This window comes from Hemicordylus capensis, chromosome 15, assembly GCF_027244095.1.
Source record: "Hemicordylus capensis ecotype Gifberg chromosome 15, rHemCap1.1.pri, whole genome shotgun sequence".
Classification (NCBI taxonomy): domain Eukaryota; kingdom Metazoa; phylum Chordata; class Lepidosauria; order Squamata; family Cordylidae; genus Hemicordylus; species Hemicordylus capensis.
The window spans coordinates 11,832,814-11,851,339 of record NC_069671.1 but is presented as its reverse complement, the minus strand read 5'-3'; the positions used below and the strand labels follow the sequence as shown (position 1 = coordinate 11,851,339).

The following is an 18,526-nucleotide window of genomic DNA, read 5'->3' as shown; positions in this document are numbered from 1 at the left end:
AACCTTTTATTAATTTATTCTTGTTTGGGAACTGTTGCATGCCCACCTGCTCTCCCAAATTCATGGCTTTTGAGCAGTTCTCTAAGAGTGAGCGCTCCAACACGCCATTTTGTAACAGATTCCATAGGATGGCTCTCAGCTGCCTGCCACGGGATGTGCTGATGGCCACCAGCTTAAATGGCTTTAAGCGGGGCTTAGACAAATTCATGGAGGACAGGCCCATTATTAAAGAGAATGTTGTCTTCTTCATGAACTGTGCCGCCTGTTAAGATCATCGGGGGTGTGTGTGTGTGTGTGTCCAGTTGTGGTTGCCATCAGCTCGTTTGGCGGTGACCCCAAACTGGGCCTTCTCTGAGGTTGTCCCAGGAATGCGCACCCAAATGAAATCAGAACCTCCCCATCTCTGGTTGTTGTATAGCGACTCTGGAAAATGCACCTATTTTACCCAGCTTTTAGTTTTTAATTTTAAAAAAGTTTTATTGATGTTCTTTTAATTTGTTTCGTATGATTTAAGGTTTTAATTGTTGTGTTTTATAAACCACCCAGAGATATTGAATGGGGCATTATATAAATGCAATGAATGAAATTAGTGTGGTTACTAGTCATGATGGCTGTAGGCTACCTCCAAGCTCAGAGGTAGGATCCTGCTTCAGGGCTTCCCAGGGGCAAGTGGTGGATCACTGTGGGAAACAGGATGCTGGACTAGAGCGCCAACGTGGTGTAGTGGTTAGAGTGCTGGAATAGGACCAGGGAGACCCGAGTTCAAATCCCCATTCAGCCATAATACTAGCCAGGTGACTCTGGGCCAGTCACTTCTCTCTCAGCCTAGCCTACTTCACAGGGTTGTTGTGAAAGAGAAACTTAAGTATGTAGTACACCACTCTGGGCTCCTTGGAGGAAGAGCGGGATATAAATGTAGCAATGATAATAATAATAATAATTAGAGAGGCCTTGGGCCTGATCCAGCAATGCTCCTCTTATGTGATTGAATTTGAGAACGGTATTCAAGGCTAGAACCTTTGGAGCCAGGTGGTATATAAGTTAAATTAAATTATTATTACTATTAAAAACAATATGTTGCAGCTTCCCAGCGGAGCCTTCCTTGTGATGGTTGTCCCTTGGGGTAGGCTGGAACATTGTCCTCCTGCTTGGAGAAGCTTGCTTTGACATGCTTGTGCTACGTCCAGGTATTTTTTGCTGCATGGTTACAGAAGGAAGCTGTCCATTAACATGAGCTGCGTCTTTCCTCCTGGGTCTGCAGGTGATCAATTTCCCCTTTCCTACTCCGCCACCCACGGAAGCCCTGGTCGCTGCTGAGGAGCTGCTGATTGCCCTCGGAGCTTTGCAGGAACCTCCCAAATCTGGAAGGTAGAATTGTGCCTCTCTCCTTTTGTCTGTAGTAATGGAGTGGATGTCCTCTTGATATGGCTTACTGTTATTCTGCCCTTCGTACCCCTGCTAATGTGACAAAAGAGGCACCTTTTAAAAGTGGTGATTCTCTTGTATTTAGCAGGGGGAGAGCAACTGGCCCTATCCATCCCCAGCACAGCATTCCTCCAGTGGCTGTTGCTGGTGTCTATCTTCTGTTTCTTTTTTAGATTGTGATTGTCCTCCCTTTGGGGACAGGGAGCCATTTCATTTATTTATTTATATCTATGTAAACTGCTTTGGGGACTTTAGTTGAATAGCGGTATATAAATATTCGTAGTATTTGTACCAGCTCCTCTGCCATCTGCAGTTCTGAACTGTACCAGGTCCATGAGCCAAGCCATTCCCAGAATCCCCTGCACTCCTAAAAAATAGTACAACACTTCCCAAACTCGTGATCGCTGAGGCCAAAAAGCTGTAGGGGAAGGTCCCGCAGCTCAGTGGCAGACCTCAGTGCTTCCCATAAGGTTCAGTCCTTGACCTCTAGACTAAAACAAGTTTTCTCTCAGAGGGAGGGTAAGGCTGGAAGAGACAAGACTTGGACCTGAGAGCCTGGAAAGGTCAATTGTCTTTCTCGGTCTTAGAAAGGTCAGTTGTCTTTCTCGGTCCAAGGTAGTTTCATGAGGTTAACTTTGGGAGTGTGAAAGAGTAAGAATTGCTCACCACCCGATGTCTCTGCATGAGTCACTGTTCTGAGCAGGTTGCCTCTGAAGGTGGGTAAACCTCTATTTTTGCATGGGAAGTGGTTGAATAATCCAGTTATGCTTGATGCGGTTGATTGGCAGAATGGCTCGCCATCGAAGCCCAATAAGGACTGAGGTGCTCAATCAGGCCTGCTGGGGATGATGGGAGTTGTGGTCTACCATCCTCTGGGTACCCAAAACAGCTGCTGTAGAAGAATGACTTGTTTCCCTCTTGCAGACTAAAAAAATTGCAGGAAGCAAAGCTGAGCTGTCCTATCAGCCCCCTAGGGGCTACCATGGCGTCCTTCCCCGTGGCTCCCCGCTATGCCAAGATGCTTGCCTTGGGCAAACAGCACAACTGCCTGCCCTACATCATCACCTTGGTGTCTGCCTTGACGGTTCGGGAGATCTTTGAAGAGTTTGACAGGTGAGGCTTCCCTAATTTTAATTAACAGGTCATAAGCAAGTTTGCTTATTACCTATTAATTAGAATTAAAATTATATGTTTAGAAATACTTTGATCCCTGCCCTTTGCAACTTAAAAATTGTAACATTTAACAGTCATAATCATTTATATATCTATATAAATGTTTGTAGATTTGTTTGTTCAAATAAATGCATGCTTTTCGATTACCTACCGATACCAAACTTTGCGTACGCAATCCTGCCATTTAAATTACACAGTCCTGCCATTTAAATTAGCTGAATGCACAACTTTTTACACCGGAATGTGCTGAGTGAAAGGTTTACTTTTGTGGGGGGAGGTATTTTTAACAGGAATTCTGAATCTAATGATCATATTATAAAACCCAGTAGTCAGATCAATAATTCCAAAACGACAACATGCAGAAAACCTTTCTCAGATTCAAATTACTGTGATTCAAACATACTATGTATGGTGAAAATTTAATAAAATGAATCATGTTTGAAGTTGAAAACCTACAAATTGAAAACAAAAGGAAATTAACTTCCTTTTGCAAGCACACTAATTAAAAAATCTGACATATATTTCATTTTTTGAACTGTCAAAAGTGTCATCTAGGCAAAATGTTTTTGCCTGGTCAATGACAGGCCACACTTCCTAGTTTATAATAATAAAACATCATCCCAAAAATACTCTATTGGCATAAGCTGCCAGTCAAGAATTGGCATAGAGTACAGCAAACGTAATCATTCAACTGATGTTAAGTGCCTAGCCAAAAAGCAGAGTTTTAGCCAGGTTCTTGATAGGGATGTATAAAAAATTCAAATCAAATTCTAATCGATTCGACTTGAAATTGTACAGAATGGGATTCATGGCCACCGCAGAGAAAACCCTGCTGTCCATCCCTGCCAACTGAAACTCAGAAGGTGGCGCGGTACATGAGAGCCTCTGAAAGATCTTCTCGGTTGGGCAGATTCCAAGTGGGAACAAATTACCCTCCACTAAGGACCCTGTTTCATAATAGCTCTTCTGTATGTGTACTTGTTTTATGCAGACCTGCCCTTGTTAAAGACGAGCAAGAGAAGCTCAAGGGGAAAAGGGCCCGGGTGGTACAGATGCAGCGGATTTGGGCCGGCCAAGGGCCATGCCAGAAACTGGGAGATCTCATGGTGCTGCTAGGTATGCTGTATTTTGTGCTCGCTCATTTCATTTCATTTCATTTCATTTTGCAACGTTGCTTATGACTCATGCTGTCACCTTCTATTCTAGGAGCCGTAGGTGCATGTGAATATGCCGGGTGCACACCTCAATTCTGTGAAGCCAACGGCCTCCGCTACAAAGCCATGGTGGAAATTCGGCGTTTGCGGGGGCAGCTGACTACAGCAGGTAAAGGCCCTCTGCTGTTCTCGGCCTCTGCAGAACAAGCTGTGAGAGAGCCAGTGTTTGATTAGGACCGGGAAGTCCTGGATTCAAATCTCTGCTCACCCGCAAAACTCACTGGGTGACCACCTGCCCATTCTCTCTCGGCACAGCCTACCTCACACGGTTGTTGTGAGTGGGTGGGTTCTTGGAGGAAGAGCAGGCTAAACGCACAACCAGAATGCAATTGTGAGGTCTGTGTTGAAAGCATACCCAAAAAAGCATACCCAGACAGTCTTGGAGGAAACGGATTATCTAGACCCATTTCAAACTGGCTTCTGGGCTGGCTATGGGGTGGAGAGTGCCTTGGTCGGCCTGATGGATGATCTCCAACTGGGAAGTGACAGAGGAAGTGTGACTCTGTTGGTCCTTTTGGACTTCTCGGCGGCTTTCGATACTATCGACCATAGCATCCTTCTGGAGCGTCTGAGGGGGTTGGGGGTGGGAGGCACTGCTTTGCAGTGGTTCCGCTCCTACCTCTCGGGCAGGTTCCAGATGGTGTCCCTTGGAGACTGTTGTTCTTCAAAATCTGAACTTTTGTATGGTGTCCCTCAGGAATCCATATTGTCTCAGATGTTGTTTAACATCTCCATGAAACCGTTGGGAACGATCATCAGGAGATTTGGTGCAGGGTACTATCAGTATGCTGATGACACCCAAATCTATTTCTCCATGTCAGCATCATTGGGAGAGGGCATAACCTCCCTAAATGCCTAGTGGAGGCGGTAATGTGCTGGATGAGGGATAACAAACTGAGACTGAATCCTGATAAGACGGAGGTACTCATTGTGCGGGGTTGGAACTCGAGAGACTATTTTGATCTGCCTGTTCTGGATGGGGTCACACTTCCCCAGAAGGAACAGGTACTCAGTCTAGGGGTGCTTCTGGATCCAAGTCTCTCCTTGGTGTCCCAGGTTGAGGCAGTGGCCAGAAGTGCCTTCGATCAGCTTCGGCTGATATGCCAGCTGCGTCCGTTTCTTGAGATAGACAACCTTAAAACAGTGGTACATCTGCTGGTAACCTCCAGACTGGATTACTGCAATGCGCTGTATGTGGGGCTGCCCTTGTACGTAGTCCGGAAACTACAGTTGGTCCAGAATGCGGCAGCCAGGCTGGTCTCTGGGTCATCTAGAAGAGACCATATTACTCCCGTATTGAAGGAGTTACACTGGCTGCCGATATGTTTCCGGGCAAAATACAAGGTTTTGGTCATAACCTATAAAGCCTTAAACAGCTTGGGCCCTGGGTATTTAAGAGAACGTCTTCTTCGTTATGAGCCCCACCGCCCTTTGAGATCATCAGGAGAGGTCCGTCTGCATTTTCCACTGGCTCGTCTGGTGGCTACTCAGGGCCTTCTCCGTTGCTGCCCTGAGGCTTTGGAATGTGCTCCCTAGTGAAATAAGAGCCACCCCATCTCTGACAACTTCTAAAAAGTCTTTAAAGACACATCTGTTCACCCAGGCTTTTAACTGATATTGTTTTGATTGTTTTAATGTTGTTTTTAGAATATTGTTTTAACATTTTAAATTGTGTTTTAAATTTCTTGCTTTTAAATTTTTGTGTTTTTGTTTTTAATTAATGTTTAACTTCTTAATCTTTGTAAACCGCCTAGAGACGTGAGTTTCGGGCGGTATAAAAATATGTTAAATAAATAAAGGGTAGAATTGACTGCTTCTGCCTTTTGACCAGAGCCAGATTTACATTGAGAGAGAGAAAGAAAGAAACAAAGGGTTCTGGGAATTGTGCAAGAACCACACCTTATCGCTGAAGAAATAATGTAAAATGCCTACAATTAAGCATTGTGCAAAGAGAGTTTTGAAAAGGGTGCCTATGTGAGAATACAGCCCTTTGAAATGAGCTAGGGATATCCTCTTTCCCTGAAATTTGAGATCAGATGATGGGCCCTGCTTCAAACTTCTCTGGGTGCTCCATATTGGGGCATTTTAGGTAGTGACCCCAGAGCTCTGTAACACTAAGTTGTTACTAAGAGCCAATCTTTCATAGTGACAATCTTGTTACTTTGGAGTAACCTTGTTACTCCAATCTGGTCTCCTCCAGCCTCCTGAGGGTTCTCCTTCGTATGTTTGTTTGTCCTCCTAGTGAATTCAGTATGTTCCGATGCTGGCCTATTTGTTGACCCCGAAATGAAGCCCCCAACAGAGGCTCAGGTGATGTACCTGAGGCAGATCGCCTTGGCTGGACTGGGAGACCACATTGCCCGAAGAATCCAAGCTGAGGAACTTCTGGATGAGAAGTGGAGGAATGGTTACAAGGTAAGTTCAGTGACATCCTCCCAGCTGGGTTCCCCATGCCTGTCGCTTTCCCTCGGTTGAGACATGTATTTTCTCGATACAAAAGTTCTGGGGGGATTTGTGTGCATGGGACAGAAATGGCCTCAAGCATCAGTGTGATTCAGGTGGCAGTTAATTAATTTAATTGCTGTCTAACTGAGCAAGGAGGCACCTTTTAAAGTGGTGATTTTCTTATTTAGCAGAGGGAGAGCAACTGGCCCTATCCAACCCCAGCACAGCCTCCCTGCATTGGATATTGCTGGTGTCTGTCTTAAGGTGGTTGTGGGTTTTTGTGGGGGGGGGGCGGGGGTTGTTTTGGATTGTGAGCCCTTTTGGGACAGGAAGCTTTCTTATTTATTATTTTTCTACATATGAATACAATACGGCAAATATTTATATACCACTTTTCAACAAAAGTTGCCAAAGCTGTTTACAGCTTTATATTTATAAATATATAAATAAAATGGCTCCCAGTCCCCAAAGGGACTCACAATCTAAACAAACAAACATAAGGTAGACACCAGGAGAAAGCCACTGGAGGGATGCTGTGCTGGGGCTGGATAGGGCCAGTTGCTCTCCCCATGCTAAATGCAAGAGAATTGCCACTTTTAAAAGGTGCCTCTTTGCTCAGTTAGCAGGGGATAAATGTAAACCGCTCTAAGAACTGTTGAAAAGTGGTATATAGATAATCATAGTCATCATCTGCTCTGAAATCTTGCTTGACCCAACCTTTTTTGTATTCCTGCTTTCCCGTGTCATGATTCAGACCCCACTTCTGGATGATCCAGTCTTTATCCATCCCAGTTCTGTCCTCTTCAGACAGCTCCCTGAGTTTGTGGTGTATCAGGAAATTGTCGAAACCACAAAAATGTACCTGAAAGGTAAAACCTATTCCTTTCTCCTCCTTTCCTCTTGAGAACTCCAGCTGATGAACTAGGATAAGAAATTTATCTTCTGAACATTACTGTCTGATCCATGGACCCAAGTCGAGCAACCTGTTTCCCACAGTGTGAGCCTCATCCCTCTGAGAAGTCCACAAGCAAGACCTGCATGCAGTAGCCTTTGTATGCTCTTGACCCCGAGTAACTGGTATTCAGAGGTAGACTGCCTCTGAACATGGAGGCTCCACATAACCACCTAGACTAATAGGCAGTTTCCTATGTCATTTTGCTGCCTTATACTGAGTCAGATCATTGGTCCATCTAGTGCAGTAATTATGCAGACTGATAGTGGTTTCCAAGGTTTTAGGCAGAAGTTATTCCCAGTCCTACCTGGAGGGACTGAACCGGGAACATTCTGCATGCAAAGCAGATGCGCCGCCACTGAGCTACGGCCCCATGTCTGCCCACAACTGTGGAACCATCCCTTTTTTACCTACCATCTTCCGTTGTTCATTTCCGTCCATCTTCAAGTTGTTTCAGTGATTGAACCAGAATGGATCCCGCTTTTGGTGCCTCCCTACTGCCACTTTGAAAAACCGCTGGAAAACCCTCCTCCATCATATTGTCCTGAAACGGGCCATATCCGATGCCACAGGCCGAGCGTCTTCTGTAAGTTTGTCAGGGGAGTCTTGCATTCTCAGGGAAGCAGCCCTGCTACTCTTTACCCTTCAGTGTGGGTTTGTTTGTTTATCATATTTCTATACCGCCTCTAGGTATAGATGTACCTAGAGTACATCTCTAGGCAGTGTACAATGTTGTAGAAACCCCCTCTGTATAAAGGTGGTACTAATGATGTGGGTTAGAAATATTCTCCTGAGGCTCTGTGACAAATGGCACCTCGTCTGTCATTCTGGGACTTCTGGTGAGCGGGCCAGTTTTACTGAGAATGATGTTCTTATCTCTTCTTCCCTGTATCAAGATTTCACTGCCAGCACCATGCTCTTCTTGTTTAGGTTTGTGTCCTGACAACCCTTTAGTAGTCTAGCTGAGAGCTGTGTGGGGAGAAGGTATAACACACTGGACACTGAGTTAACTTTAGAAGAAAACAAGGTCGCGTTTGTGTGCAAGTAGCTTAAAGGTTTCTCTCTGCCCAAGCAGGGCTTTACACACACAATGGTTTCTATAACAAGATCAAGTCTTGACTACAGTGTATGTATAGTGTTGGATGAAAGATTTTGTAACACAGGCATCACTCACTGGCATTTGCTCTACCCAGTGTATTTGTACAGGAAGATATACAATCTGACTGAGGTAGCCACAGTTGGATTGTCTATCTCCTATAGACACCAATCCTGTCCTACCCAATTCCTCCCTGCAACCCCACCAGTTCCAGAACATACACTTTCTCTCCTGCTGTTGATACCCTGCAACTGGTATTCAGAGGCATCCTGCCTCTGAGGTTGGAGGTGGCCTCTCCTCCATGAATCTTTCTAAGCCCCTTTTAAAGCCATCCAAGCTAGTGGCAGATAATTCCATAGATTAATTAAGCTCTCTGTGGAAAAGTACTTCTTCTTGTTGGTTCTGAATTTCAGTTTCATGGGGTGACCCCTGGTTCTAGTGTTGTGAGAGAACGAGAAAAATTTCTCTCTGCCCATTCTCTCTACACCATGGGATAATTTTAAACACCTCTACCAGGTCTTCCCATATTCACCTCTCTTCCAAACTAAAGAGCCCCAGATGCTGTAACCTTGCCTCATAATCAGTACTACAGGCCCCTGATCATCACCTTGACCTTCAGTTTTATGGGATGACCCTGGTTCTCTAGTGTTATGAGAGACGGGGGTGGAAATTCTTCTCTGTGTGGACTCTCTACTCCATGCATGATTTTATACACCTCAATCTTGTCTCCCCTTAGTCACCTTTTCTGCAAACTAAAGAGCCCCAAATGCTGTAGCCTTGCCTTATAAGGAAGGTGCTTAGACATAGGGTTGTGACTCAGGGTGCTTAGACTCAGAGTTGTGTAGACTCCCACCAGCACTCTTTGCTCCATTTTAAAGCCTCTCCCTCAGGAATCCCACCTGCTTCAATAGGCCGACTTAACATGCAGGTGCTCTCTGACACTTTCCTCTTTCCCTCTCCCCCATTCTGTCTTCTCCTATAAACGAGGGGAATATTGGGTGCCGAAGCAGCCCATGACAGACATTCTCTAACAGCTCCAACTCTTCTCTCTCTAAGATCGTGTTGGCTGGCAGCTTCCTGCTGTGGAAGTAAACTACCCCGAAGGCCTTGAGTGCTACAAATATTTTGCCAAGTTCTTACTGGAAGGCAAGGTACTGGAGTATCTCTCTGCTTCACTATGTCTTTTTTTAACATTTAAAAAGCAAATCTCTTTCCCTATGTTTTTTGAAACACTTGAGTGCATTCTTTTCTTCTTTTAGGTAATTAAAAAGTTGGGCGCCTACAGTCGTTGCTTGCTGTCTAGTCCTGTCACCATGCTGAAAACATGGTCCAAGTAAGCTGTTGACCATTTTGTATGCATGAATTGAATGGATGGTTTCTTTTGGTCTATGACAGTGAGCCAGTGTGGTGTAGTGGTTAGAGTGCTGGACTAGGACCAGTGTCAAATCCCCCTAGTCAGTAACAGTGTTTTCATCATTATAACAAGGATAATTACATCTCGGAATATTTGTTTGGAATCTCTGCAGGCTCCAACCAAGGACTGAATCCCTTCTGAAGGCCCTCGTCTCTGAAAATGCTGATAATCGGGATGCTTTGCTAGCTGCCTGGAAGAGGAATCCCAAATGTAAGTCCCAAAATATACAGGGGATGCATTTAGCTGCTTTTGTGCAGTCTCACTACTTGTGTTGTGTTGAGCTTCAACCAAACATGCAAGAGTAGAGTTCTGTGTGTGTGTAAAAGCTATTGCAGGAGTTCCCAAGTGGGAATATTATTACCACTGGACTCCCAAGCGGTACTCAGAACTGCCTTACTCCCTCCCCCCACAGCCGCACTATTCAGCTACTCCAGTCATTGGCTTAAGTTACTCACAAGCAGTCTGATTGAAGTTGAAATTGATGGGAGAGATTTACGTTCCCCATTAATTTCACTGGGAGTGCTGATGAGTAATTTAGTCTGGATGCAAGCCAGTGACTAGAGTATCCCATCTTATAATAGTAAACAGTTAGTGTGTGTGTGTCTCCAAAATACCCATGGGGTTACCACTACTACTACAAATATTTATATACTGCTCTTCAACCACAATTCCCAAAGCTATTTACATCGAAAAATAAATTATATAAATAAGATGATCTCTGGCCCTATCCCCAAAGGGCTCACAATCTAAAAAGAAACATAAGGCACACACCAGCAACAGCCACTGGGGATGCTGTGCTGGGGTTGGATATGACCAGTTGCTCTCCCCTGCTAAGTATAAGAGAATCATCACTTTAAACGGGTCTCTCTTTGCCCATTTAGCAAGGGTTAAGTTGAAGGTTGCGAAGGAAGGGATATTACTTGTTTAAGAAGATTGGGAACCCCTGATCTTTTGGGTTCTCAGTTTTTCTCTTGGGTTTTAGGTTCTGATTACTGATTACTTCTGATTAGGTTCTGATTAGTCCAAGTCTAGCTAACTCAGGATTGTTCACACTGACTGGCAGAACTTCTCCAGAGTTTGAGGGGAGTCTCTCCCAGCCAACCTGGAGATGCTGGGAACCAAACCTGTGACCGCAGATGCTCTACCACTTAGCTACGGCCACATCCTCTGAGTTCAGGTCCAGTTCAGCTTCCTGGCTCTAAATGCCTCTGTCTCAGTGGCTGTGTGTCTTGGGTCTGTGATCTGAGCACAGCTGTCATGAACTCGCCATGAGTGCACTTGAAGGACCAGTGAAACGCGAAGCACTGAATGCATTGTTTCAGTCATGTTGGTCAACTGTCTTTCTCTTCCTATGGAGGCTACTTTCTGCTAAGACTGATCTGTCACTGGTGATCTCTTCTGTTTGTTGCAGATTTGTTGGCAGAATATTGCCAGTGGATCCCAGAAGTTACACATGGAGATGTGGCTAAAAACTGGCCACCTATGATGTGAATTCTCAAGCAAGCTGTCCTGGTCCTATTCTACATGAATCTCCCTGGACTTGGTGATGGCTGATACAGAAGGAAATGAAATATCAATTTGTTGAGTGAAAAGGATTGGTTTATCCAAAGAGCAGCAGGCAATATTCATTTGCCATAGAGAAGCACCTCCCAGGTGTTTGGTACATGCACTTGCATGAACAAACGGACTGAAATTCAATGCAGAGAGCAGATTCATGCACACTGAGGAACATATATACAGATGTTCTCGATTGGATTTTGTTTTTCACTTACAGCTTTTAAAAGATACGTTTGCACTTCAATGTGAAGTAGTAAAACCGCTACACGAGGCCATTTTGGACCAGAAGCACATGCAAAAACACGCACAGGTATTTCTGATGCACCTTGTGCAGTTGCCATGGGAGGAAGGAGATGCTTCCCTGAACCATTTCATGCCGCTCCAGAATAGCACAAACATTTGAGTACAGCCCATAACAGTCCTCTCCCAGCGGGAAGGCAGGAACTGGTGTGTAAAAGGTAAATAAATCTCCCTGAGGGAAAAGGCATGATGTTTCCTTCTGGGGGACAACTAAGCTAATGATGTTTGGAAATACAGCCAGAGTGGCTGCCTGGATGTGTACAGATATGTTGCAATAGTCTGTGTTTGTAAACTGTGTTTTTGTATTCTAATGATGCAAAGTACTGAAATAAATTAAACATTTAATTTTTCTTCCGCTACTCGACTGCATCATTATTAGCTGCACACTGGTGCAAAGAGACAGTGGGGCTATTCTCACGATCGCAGAAAATCGGGCTAGCCTCTGCTAGCCCGATTTTCTGCGATCGTCAGAACCACCAGGCTTGGCTGCAAGCCTGGTGGTTATAGAGCGCGTAACCCGCTCAAGAACCCCTGCCCTGAAACCAGGTTTGCGGAGCGAGCACTCCGCAAACCTGGTTTTGAAGATCGTGAGTAACCGTGGTGTGGCTCTGCCCCGTGCCTACTCACAAGGAGACCCCCAGAGGGGAGGTGAAAAGCAGGCTCTCAGCTCCGGGGGTCTCGCCAGCATGCCCTGTGTGCTCGTGCAGGGCATGCTGGAGCTTGCTGGGACAGTCCAGCCCCCCAGGGCTCCAGCCATGCTCATGGGCGGGGCTTAGCCCGCTATCCCCACTCAGCGCCCCCAACCGGGTCTCACTGATCGTGAGACCAGGCTCCTAGTCATTCACCTGTAAACTTGTCAGGGCTTTTCGTGGGTTGCGGAAGGGGGGGACGGATGCTTAAAACAATAAAGAATCTTATGACATCTTCAACCTAGCATAACATCTCACCCAGTAGCTGTGCTTAGCATCTCCTTGGAGCTTATTTTTAGACCTCTTTGAGATGGAGAACTGTATTCTCATTCCTTTTGCAGTGTGAACCACTTTGAGGACTTTTTAGGGTGGAAAAGTGACATCTAAATTGTTAATAGCAGAAACCATAGCTTTCAAATTATTTCAGAGGCCAGCAGTTAATTAGTTGTAATTAGTCAGTCAGTCAAATTTTATTATGGTCCACAGCCAGCTTATAAACAGAGTACAGAAAAGAAAAGCAGAGTTATTGCAATTCACAAGATGACCTTATGAGATTGAAATAAATCACCTTGCTGCAAAAAGAGTCTCTTGGTTATCTATTTTTTTTAAAAAACTACAATTCTAGGTAGTGGGAAAAAGTGGAGATGCCGGGGATTGAACCCGGGGCCTCATACATGCAAAGCATGCGCTCTACCACTGAGCTACATCCCCCAGTTGAAAAAAAGTAATTCAAAAAGGAAGCACAAAGTCATCGAAATGTTCTACTTATTTTTCTTTTCAAGTTTTTTTAAAGTTTCTCCATAAACATAACTGTGATGTTTATGGAGTCATTGTATTTTTACTTTTGTAAACCGCCTTGGGGCGCCTTATGAAAGGCGGTACAAAAAAAATCAATCAACTGTATTGTGTTCTGCCTTCTCCAATGCGCCAGCAACCACGTAACAAGCAGCATGCACTCATCTGCTTTCACACGCAAAATTCTGTCTGCCCCCGGCCGCGAATGACTCGTTTGGGCGTCCAACCATCTCCTGGATTCGCTGGGACAATCTGATGTCCCCTACGGCTTGTGCAATGCTTTCCCGTAGAAACGCACTTAATGTGAAGCCTTGTAATTAACACTTTTACTTGGGTTCTTGACGGATTTAATCAAGTGCGCTTTTGCAAGCTAAACAAGCCTTCTTGCTCTATCACAGTTTTTTCCAAAGCTGCTTTTCAAGCATTTCCTCGTTAGTATAGTGGTAAGTATCCCCGCCTGTCACGCGGGAGACCGGGGTTCGATTCCCCGACGGGGAGGTGGTATGGTTTTTATTTCACTTTCTCCAGGTGCAACACTTTAGAAAGTGTTCGTGTTCTCTCTTCACCATATTTGTTGTTAATTTGGTGTAATTTTGCTAAAGCAAAAGCAAGGACTTTTTGGGCAGACCATAGGCTGACGCTCAGCTATGCATGCTCGGATGCAAAGGATAAACAAGCTCTGTTATTGTGGGGCATATGCTTTCCGGCCACAAGACTATGAAATGCAAAGTTTCTATGCGAAACTAAAATGTATACAATCGTAATGACCCCAAGGGGTGAAACAGCCGATCACCCCTTGCAGATCAATAATACAGACATGCAATAAAAAGTATGCCCGCGCAGATCTGCAAGAAATCAATATATTATACTTGGAATTACCTAGATAATAGGCAATCTAACATTATCTAGATACATATCAAGAGGAATATAAATGATAAATAAATAATCAGTAGAGTTATGGGCTTTGTTTACAGCGAAATAATGTAAAGGTTGCGAAAAGGAGGGGAATTTTTAACGAAAGGGACATATAACTGGTTTACACTCTAAACAAATGCAAAAACTAGCTGGCATGATCAAATATTGTTGCACAAAACAACATGCTATCATCAGCCGAAATAGCTCAGTTGGGAGAGCGTTAGACTGAAGATCTAAAGGTCCCTGGTTCGATCCCGGGTTTCGGCAGGTTCTTTTTGTTCCAGCTGCTCCGAACTCTACCTTTCACATTTATACTTCACATTGTCAGTGTCGTGGAAGAATGAGATACAATGAATGGTTCAATGACTGCACCATAAAAGAGAAACCCCCAACCCCGGGACCGAACTTTTTCCAACATGCACGCTCGTCTTATTGTATGTAGTTGGCAAAAGGGCCCAAAGCCATTCCCCCTGTTGCGATGTTTTGACTGAGGGGAATATTGCGTTTGCGAGAGAGGGAGTCTGCCTAAAAAGAAACGTGGTTGTATTTAGGCTTTCGAAACCTTCTAAAATCTACCGGTTTGCTCGTTCCCTCCTTTCCTGAAATGCACAAATTGCGCTTGCGGGATAGTACCAGAAATGTTCCTTCTCAGCAGTCTTTTTGCAAAAGCGTGCATGTCTGTTTAAATGAATTAAAATTATTATTAGTTATTATTAATAATAAACGCAGCATTCCTTCTTTTGCAAAAGTTTGCATGCCTGCCTAAATGAATAATCATGAATAATACCATTCTTTCTTTTGTAAAGGTTTGCATGCCTGCCTAAAGGAATAAATTTATTAACAATCAGGATGACAATAGCAAGAGACTCTATATGAAAATGTTAGACACTCATGGCAGCATGCGTCTGTGTGGTCACGATGTGGTCTCTCAAGTGACGTCTTTTTGACCTTTAGGTATAGTTCTTCCTCGTTAGTATAGTGGTAAGTATCCCCGCCTGTCACGCGGGAGACCGGGGTTCGATTCCCCGACGGGGAGACTTAGATTTTATTTTTATTTTAACAATCTCTTGTGTGCTTCTGTTCTTATCTTTATCTAGATATATACTCTGTTTTTGCTGGTGTACTAAAATGCTGTTTGCCACGTGCTTTGCCTCCATACCTCAGTTTTGCTGTGCTAAAGCGTTGCATGTCGGCATACAGAGAGAGAGCTACAATTCGTAAGAGTTGTGAGAATAATCCTACCCTCGTTTGCTCCCCTCCCCACAAAAGAAGCACCCTTCATCTCGTTCTTTCACGATGGTTTTTTTCACCGTGTGCATTGCATGTCATATTTCCTCTCTCTTTCATCGGACTGGAAGAGTGCATAGAGTTGCAGCTTATCAGCGCTCTACGCGCATGATTATCGCTTTAATGGGCTGCAGATTTATTCCTTCCTCGATTAGATTTCAGATTTAGTGTGTTCTGGTTCTTTCCCTATAGTGGTATTATATTTTCAGAAAGCTAATGTGCCATTCCGGGGATGTAGCTCAGTGGTAGAGCGCATGCTTTGCATGTATGAGGCCCCGGGTTCAATCCCCGGCATCTCCACTTTTTTTCTCTCCTGGTTCTAGTCTCATGATTTCTTCTGTTAGCAGCTTTAAACCATACTTCCGATTTTTCCATGTCAATCCTTTAATCACCTTTCTTTTCCTTTTGCTATTTGCTTGCCTTGAAGATCAGCTGCTTCAGACAACTTTTTCTGAACTCATTTAAAGAGCTCACTCGGTGAAATGAAACAAGCTCAAACTGGAGAAAGGAAGCTGCGATGCTGTTGCTAGGAATTATTTTGGGTAGGTCTATGGTTTGGTTGGGAACAGGTTCCAGTAAACATTCACAACAATGCAAGAAAACATATCTGTCATTCCAACACAGATTCGTTCACACCTGTGTAAGTCATGAAACCCATGGAATATGGTGCTGGAAACCTATGCTGAAACCGGATGAATGACAGAATTGATTTATTTGCGGTAACCAACGCTTTTATTCATTGTAACCAAACAAAAGTGTTGCTGGACAAGTGACAAAAAGCACTAGGGACTCCACAGGAGTGATTCAACAGGTCATGCTGCCTCTGTAGTTTGCACACTGCTTAGGGCATCCATCACTACCCATTTGAGGGGCAAAGAAATAATCTGATTTTTAAGTAAATCACATGAGAATGTTTTAGAATTGGTCTCTGCTCCAAAGCACCTCTCCACCATTGATTTGTCTTCAGAAGAACCTTGGGCACAGTTACTATTAACTCCAACAAACGGATTATTTTCCTGGTGCAATCAGCCAATAAACTCACCAGAAACTGAGATTAGTTCAAAGCTTTCTTTTACTCTGCAGAGCAAAAGCAACCCTGAGGAATAGCTTCACAACAAGGCAGTGCCCAAAGCATGGCTGCCCTGGACCTTTAGACAATGACTGATACATTTCAAGGTCATCATTCACAACAAGCTAGCTAGGTAGTCCAGTAGTACAAAACCATCTTAGGCCAATAGAATTACAGCACTGCCATTGTTAAGGTTTCTCTATACAGCCTCTAGTAGGCAGTTACAATATCAGCATCATTCCCTCTCCTGAGCAGTAGACCAGAACAAAGAAGGCATAGAGAATAGATAATATGTTTCAAGTACACAAGGTTAGCAAGGCAGAGAGGATGGGAACCAAAGCAGACTAAGCAAATTCTTTCAAAATGGCATCCAAGCAGGAACACAAAATGGAGGAGACTCTTGCTCTCCTCTGCTACAATCAAAATGGAGTCAGTATGGCTAAGCCCCATGTAACATTACCAGGGCGCCTTCTGCACATTGCCAGGCATATCAGGGAGTGTTCAATGCTGCACATTCAGAGCGACGGGGTGGCCATTTTGAGCGGCCATTTTGCACCTGCCAGGGGACAACTGGCGAACTTTCTTCTCCACCATTACTAGCTGTCTCGCTGAAGAAATCTCCAAGGAAAGCCAGAGTTCCCTGGGAGCTAGCCTGAAAAAAGCTGGGATTGCTTGCTCGAATGAGCCCTGAGGCTGTTGGCGACTGCCTGGCTATGCACACCACCTTCTTGGGCAAAGCTGTGTGTCCACTGGAGTTTAGTGAAGTAGACCCAAGTCTGAGTTTGGGCAGCTAACTCGCAAGAAGCCAGTTTGGTGGCCACCAAGGGCTTTTGGGGGGACTCAGGCTGCTGGTTGCCCTGTTCTCAAATGGAGATACTTGTAAACATATTGCAAAAACACTGTAAGAGCCTTGTGGCACTTTAAGGCCAAGTCGACTGCTGTAACAAACTGATACGGCTCCCCACCTCTAGAATTTATCACCAGCACACAACAGGAAAACCTGCAGTCAACGAGTCACTCCTAAACCAGTTAATCTTGGAAGTATTGTGACTTTTCTACAGCTACAGGCTGTGCTTCTGGAATAGTGTGTCTGTTTTTTCAGTGCAATGCTGGTCTCTCTCCAATTCAGCCCCGCAGAAGACTCTCTGAATGGGTGTAGCAAGGAGGAGGGAGGACAACACCTGAACTTGTGTCATGTGGACGTGCGTGGCACCCGCAGACCAATCAAACAGCTGTTGCTGGGGCAGCTGATTCTGTGCCCTGTTGCCAGCTGTGGCTGAGTCAGCTGTTTCCTTTTGGTCATGTGGAAAAAAGAGGGAGGATTGTTCTCTTAGGGTTGGAGGACCTGGCTTTTGTGATGGCAGGAGCCGAGATTCTGGATCAGAAACTAGGTTCTCTCTGCAATTGAGTTTACACAAGCAGAAACATTAAATGGGTAGACAACCATGTCTGTTTACAGATGGGGCATTACACTTCCCAATTTTTTTTAAAAAAAGATATTAATAACAATCTCACTGCAAATAGAAACTAACACAATATCCAGCCTGATGAAGAACTCTGATGAATCTGAAAACTTATGATTTTTCCGTGGGTCCTAATAAATGGTTATTTCTGAGTATTTTGTAAAGGATCCACAGGGCTGTTTGCTCTGTCTGTGTTTGGGTGTACACAGGCAGAAACATTAGATAGTTGTCTAATCATGTCTCATTCCACTTCTGAATGCTTCATCTAATCTATCTATCTATCTGCAAATAGAACAGTCCCACTATGTTAAATGTAGGACTCCCACAGGTGTGCTTAAAGTGCTTTATGTTCTTGTAGTCCCAATTAAAGAGATGTCAAAGGCCTTTTTAAAAAATGCCTGTTTATTTCTGATTTTATCAGGGGAAACCTCGATAAATTTAACCATTTAATCTGCTGCAATAGACCAGTAATGTTAACTCATTATTGTTGTTCTTATGCGTTGCTTTCAGAACTTATTAAACTGAAAAGTGCCTCATCATTAACGAATAAATCTGGATTTAAAAGTCCGACGCATAATAAAGAATTATAGTCACTCTTATATTCCTTTTACACTAGACCTTTCTCACAAACGCAGCTTTTTAAAATTTGTCTAGAACAATAACCAGAACACTCATATTTTATTATTATATGTTATTTCCTTCAGTCCATTCCACACCGGGGGGGAATAAGTC

At 44.2% G+C, this 18,526-nt stretch overlaps 1 protein-coding gene and 5 non-coding genes across 7 annotated transcripts in view; 5 read left to right on the top strand and 1 right to left on the bottom strand.

Annotated features, from left to right (window-relative positions):
* DHX37 (DEAH-box helicase 37) overlaps window positions 1-11,926 on the top strand; it is a 28,255-nt gene extending 16,329 nt beyond the window's left edge. For both annotated transcript variants that reach the window (XM_053279640.1, XM_053279641.1), the window contains 11 exons: window positions 1,262-1,368; window positions 2,350-2,538; window positions 3,590-3,714; window positions 3,805-3,921; window positions 6,055-6,227; window positions 7,012-7,126; window positions 7,658-7,795; window positions 9,362-9,456; window positions 9,565-9,638; window positions 9,832-9,929; window positions 11,131-11,926. In XM_053279640.1, coding sequence (XP_053135615.1) covers window positions 1,262-1,368; window positions 2,350-2,538; window positions 3,590-3,714; window positions 3,805-3,921; window positions 6,055-6,227; window positions 7,012-7,126; window positions 7,658-7,795; window positions 9,362-9,456; window positions 9,565-9,638; window positions 9,832-9,929; window positions 11,131-11,210 — 1,311 coding nt within the window. In that variant the 3' untranslated portion in view covers window positions 11,211-11,926. The remainder of the gene's footprint in view (window positions 1-1,261; window positions 1,369-2,349; window positions 2,539-3,589; window positions 3,715-3,804; window positions 3,922-6,054; window positions 6,228-7,011; window positions 7,127-7,657; window positions 7,796-9,361; window positions 9,457-9,564; window positions 9,639-9,831; window positions 9,930-11,130) is intronic.
* A 978-nt stretch (window positions 11,927-12,904) lies between these two features.
* On the bottom strand, window positions 12,905-12,976 carry TRNAA-UGC (transfer RNA alanine (anticodon UGC)). Its single transcript has one exon. It is a non-coding gene; the product is annotated as a tRNA-Ala (tRNA).
* A 510-nt stretch (window positions 12,977-13,486) lies between these two features.
* TRNAD-GUC (transfer RNA aspartic acid (anticodon GUC)) lies at window positions 13,487-13,558 on the top strand. The gene has a single exon. It is a non-coding gene; the product is annotated as a tRNA-Asp (tRNA).
* Window positions 13,559-14,169: 611 nt separating this feature from the next.
* On the top strand, window positions 14,170-14,242 carry TRNAF-GAA (transfer RNA phenylalanine (anticodon GAA)). Its single transcript has one exon. It is a non-coding gene; the product is annotated as a tRNA-Phe (tRNA).
* Window positions 14,243-14,939: 697 nt separating this feature from the next.
* TRNAD-GUC (transfer RNA aspartic acid (anticodon GUC)) lies at window positions 14,940-15,011 on the top strand. The gene has a single exon. It is a non-coding gene; the product is annotated as a tRNA-Asp (tRNA).
* A 479-nt stretch (window positions 15,012-15,490) lies between these two features.
* TRNAA-UGC (transfer RNA alanine (anticodon UGC)) lies at window positions 15,491-15,562 on the top strand. Its single transcript has one exon. It is a non-coding gene; the product is annotated as a tRNA-Ala (tRNA).
* The last annotated feature ends 2,964 nt before the right edge of the window (window positions 15,563-18,526 follow it).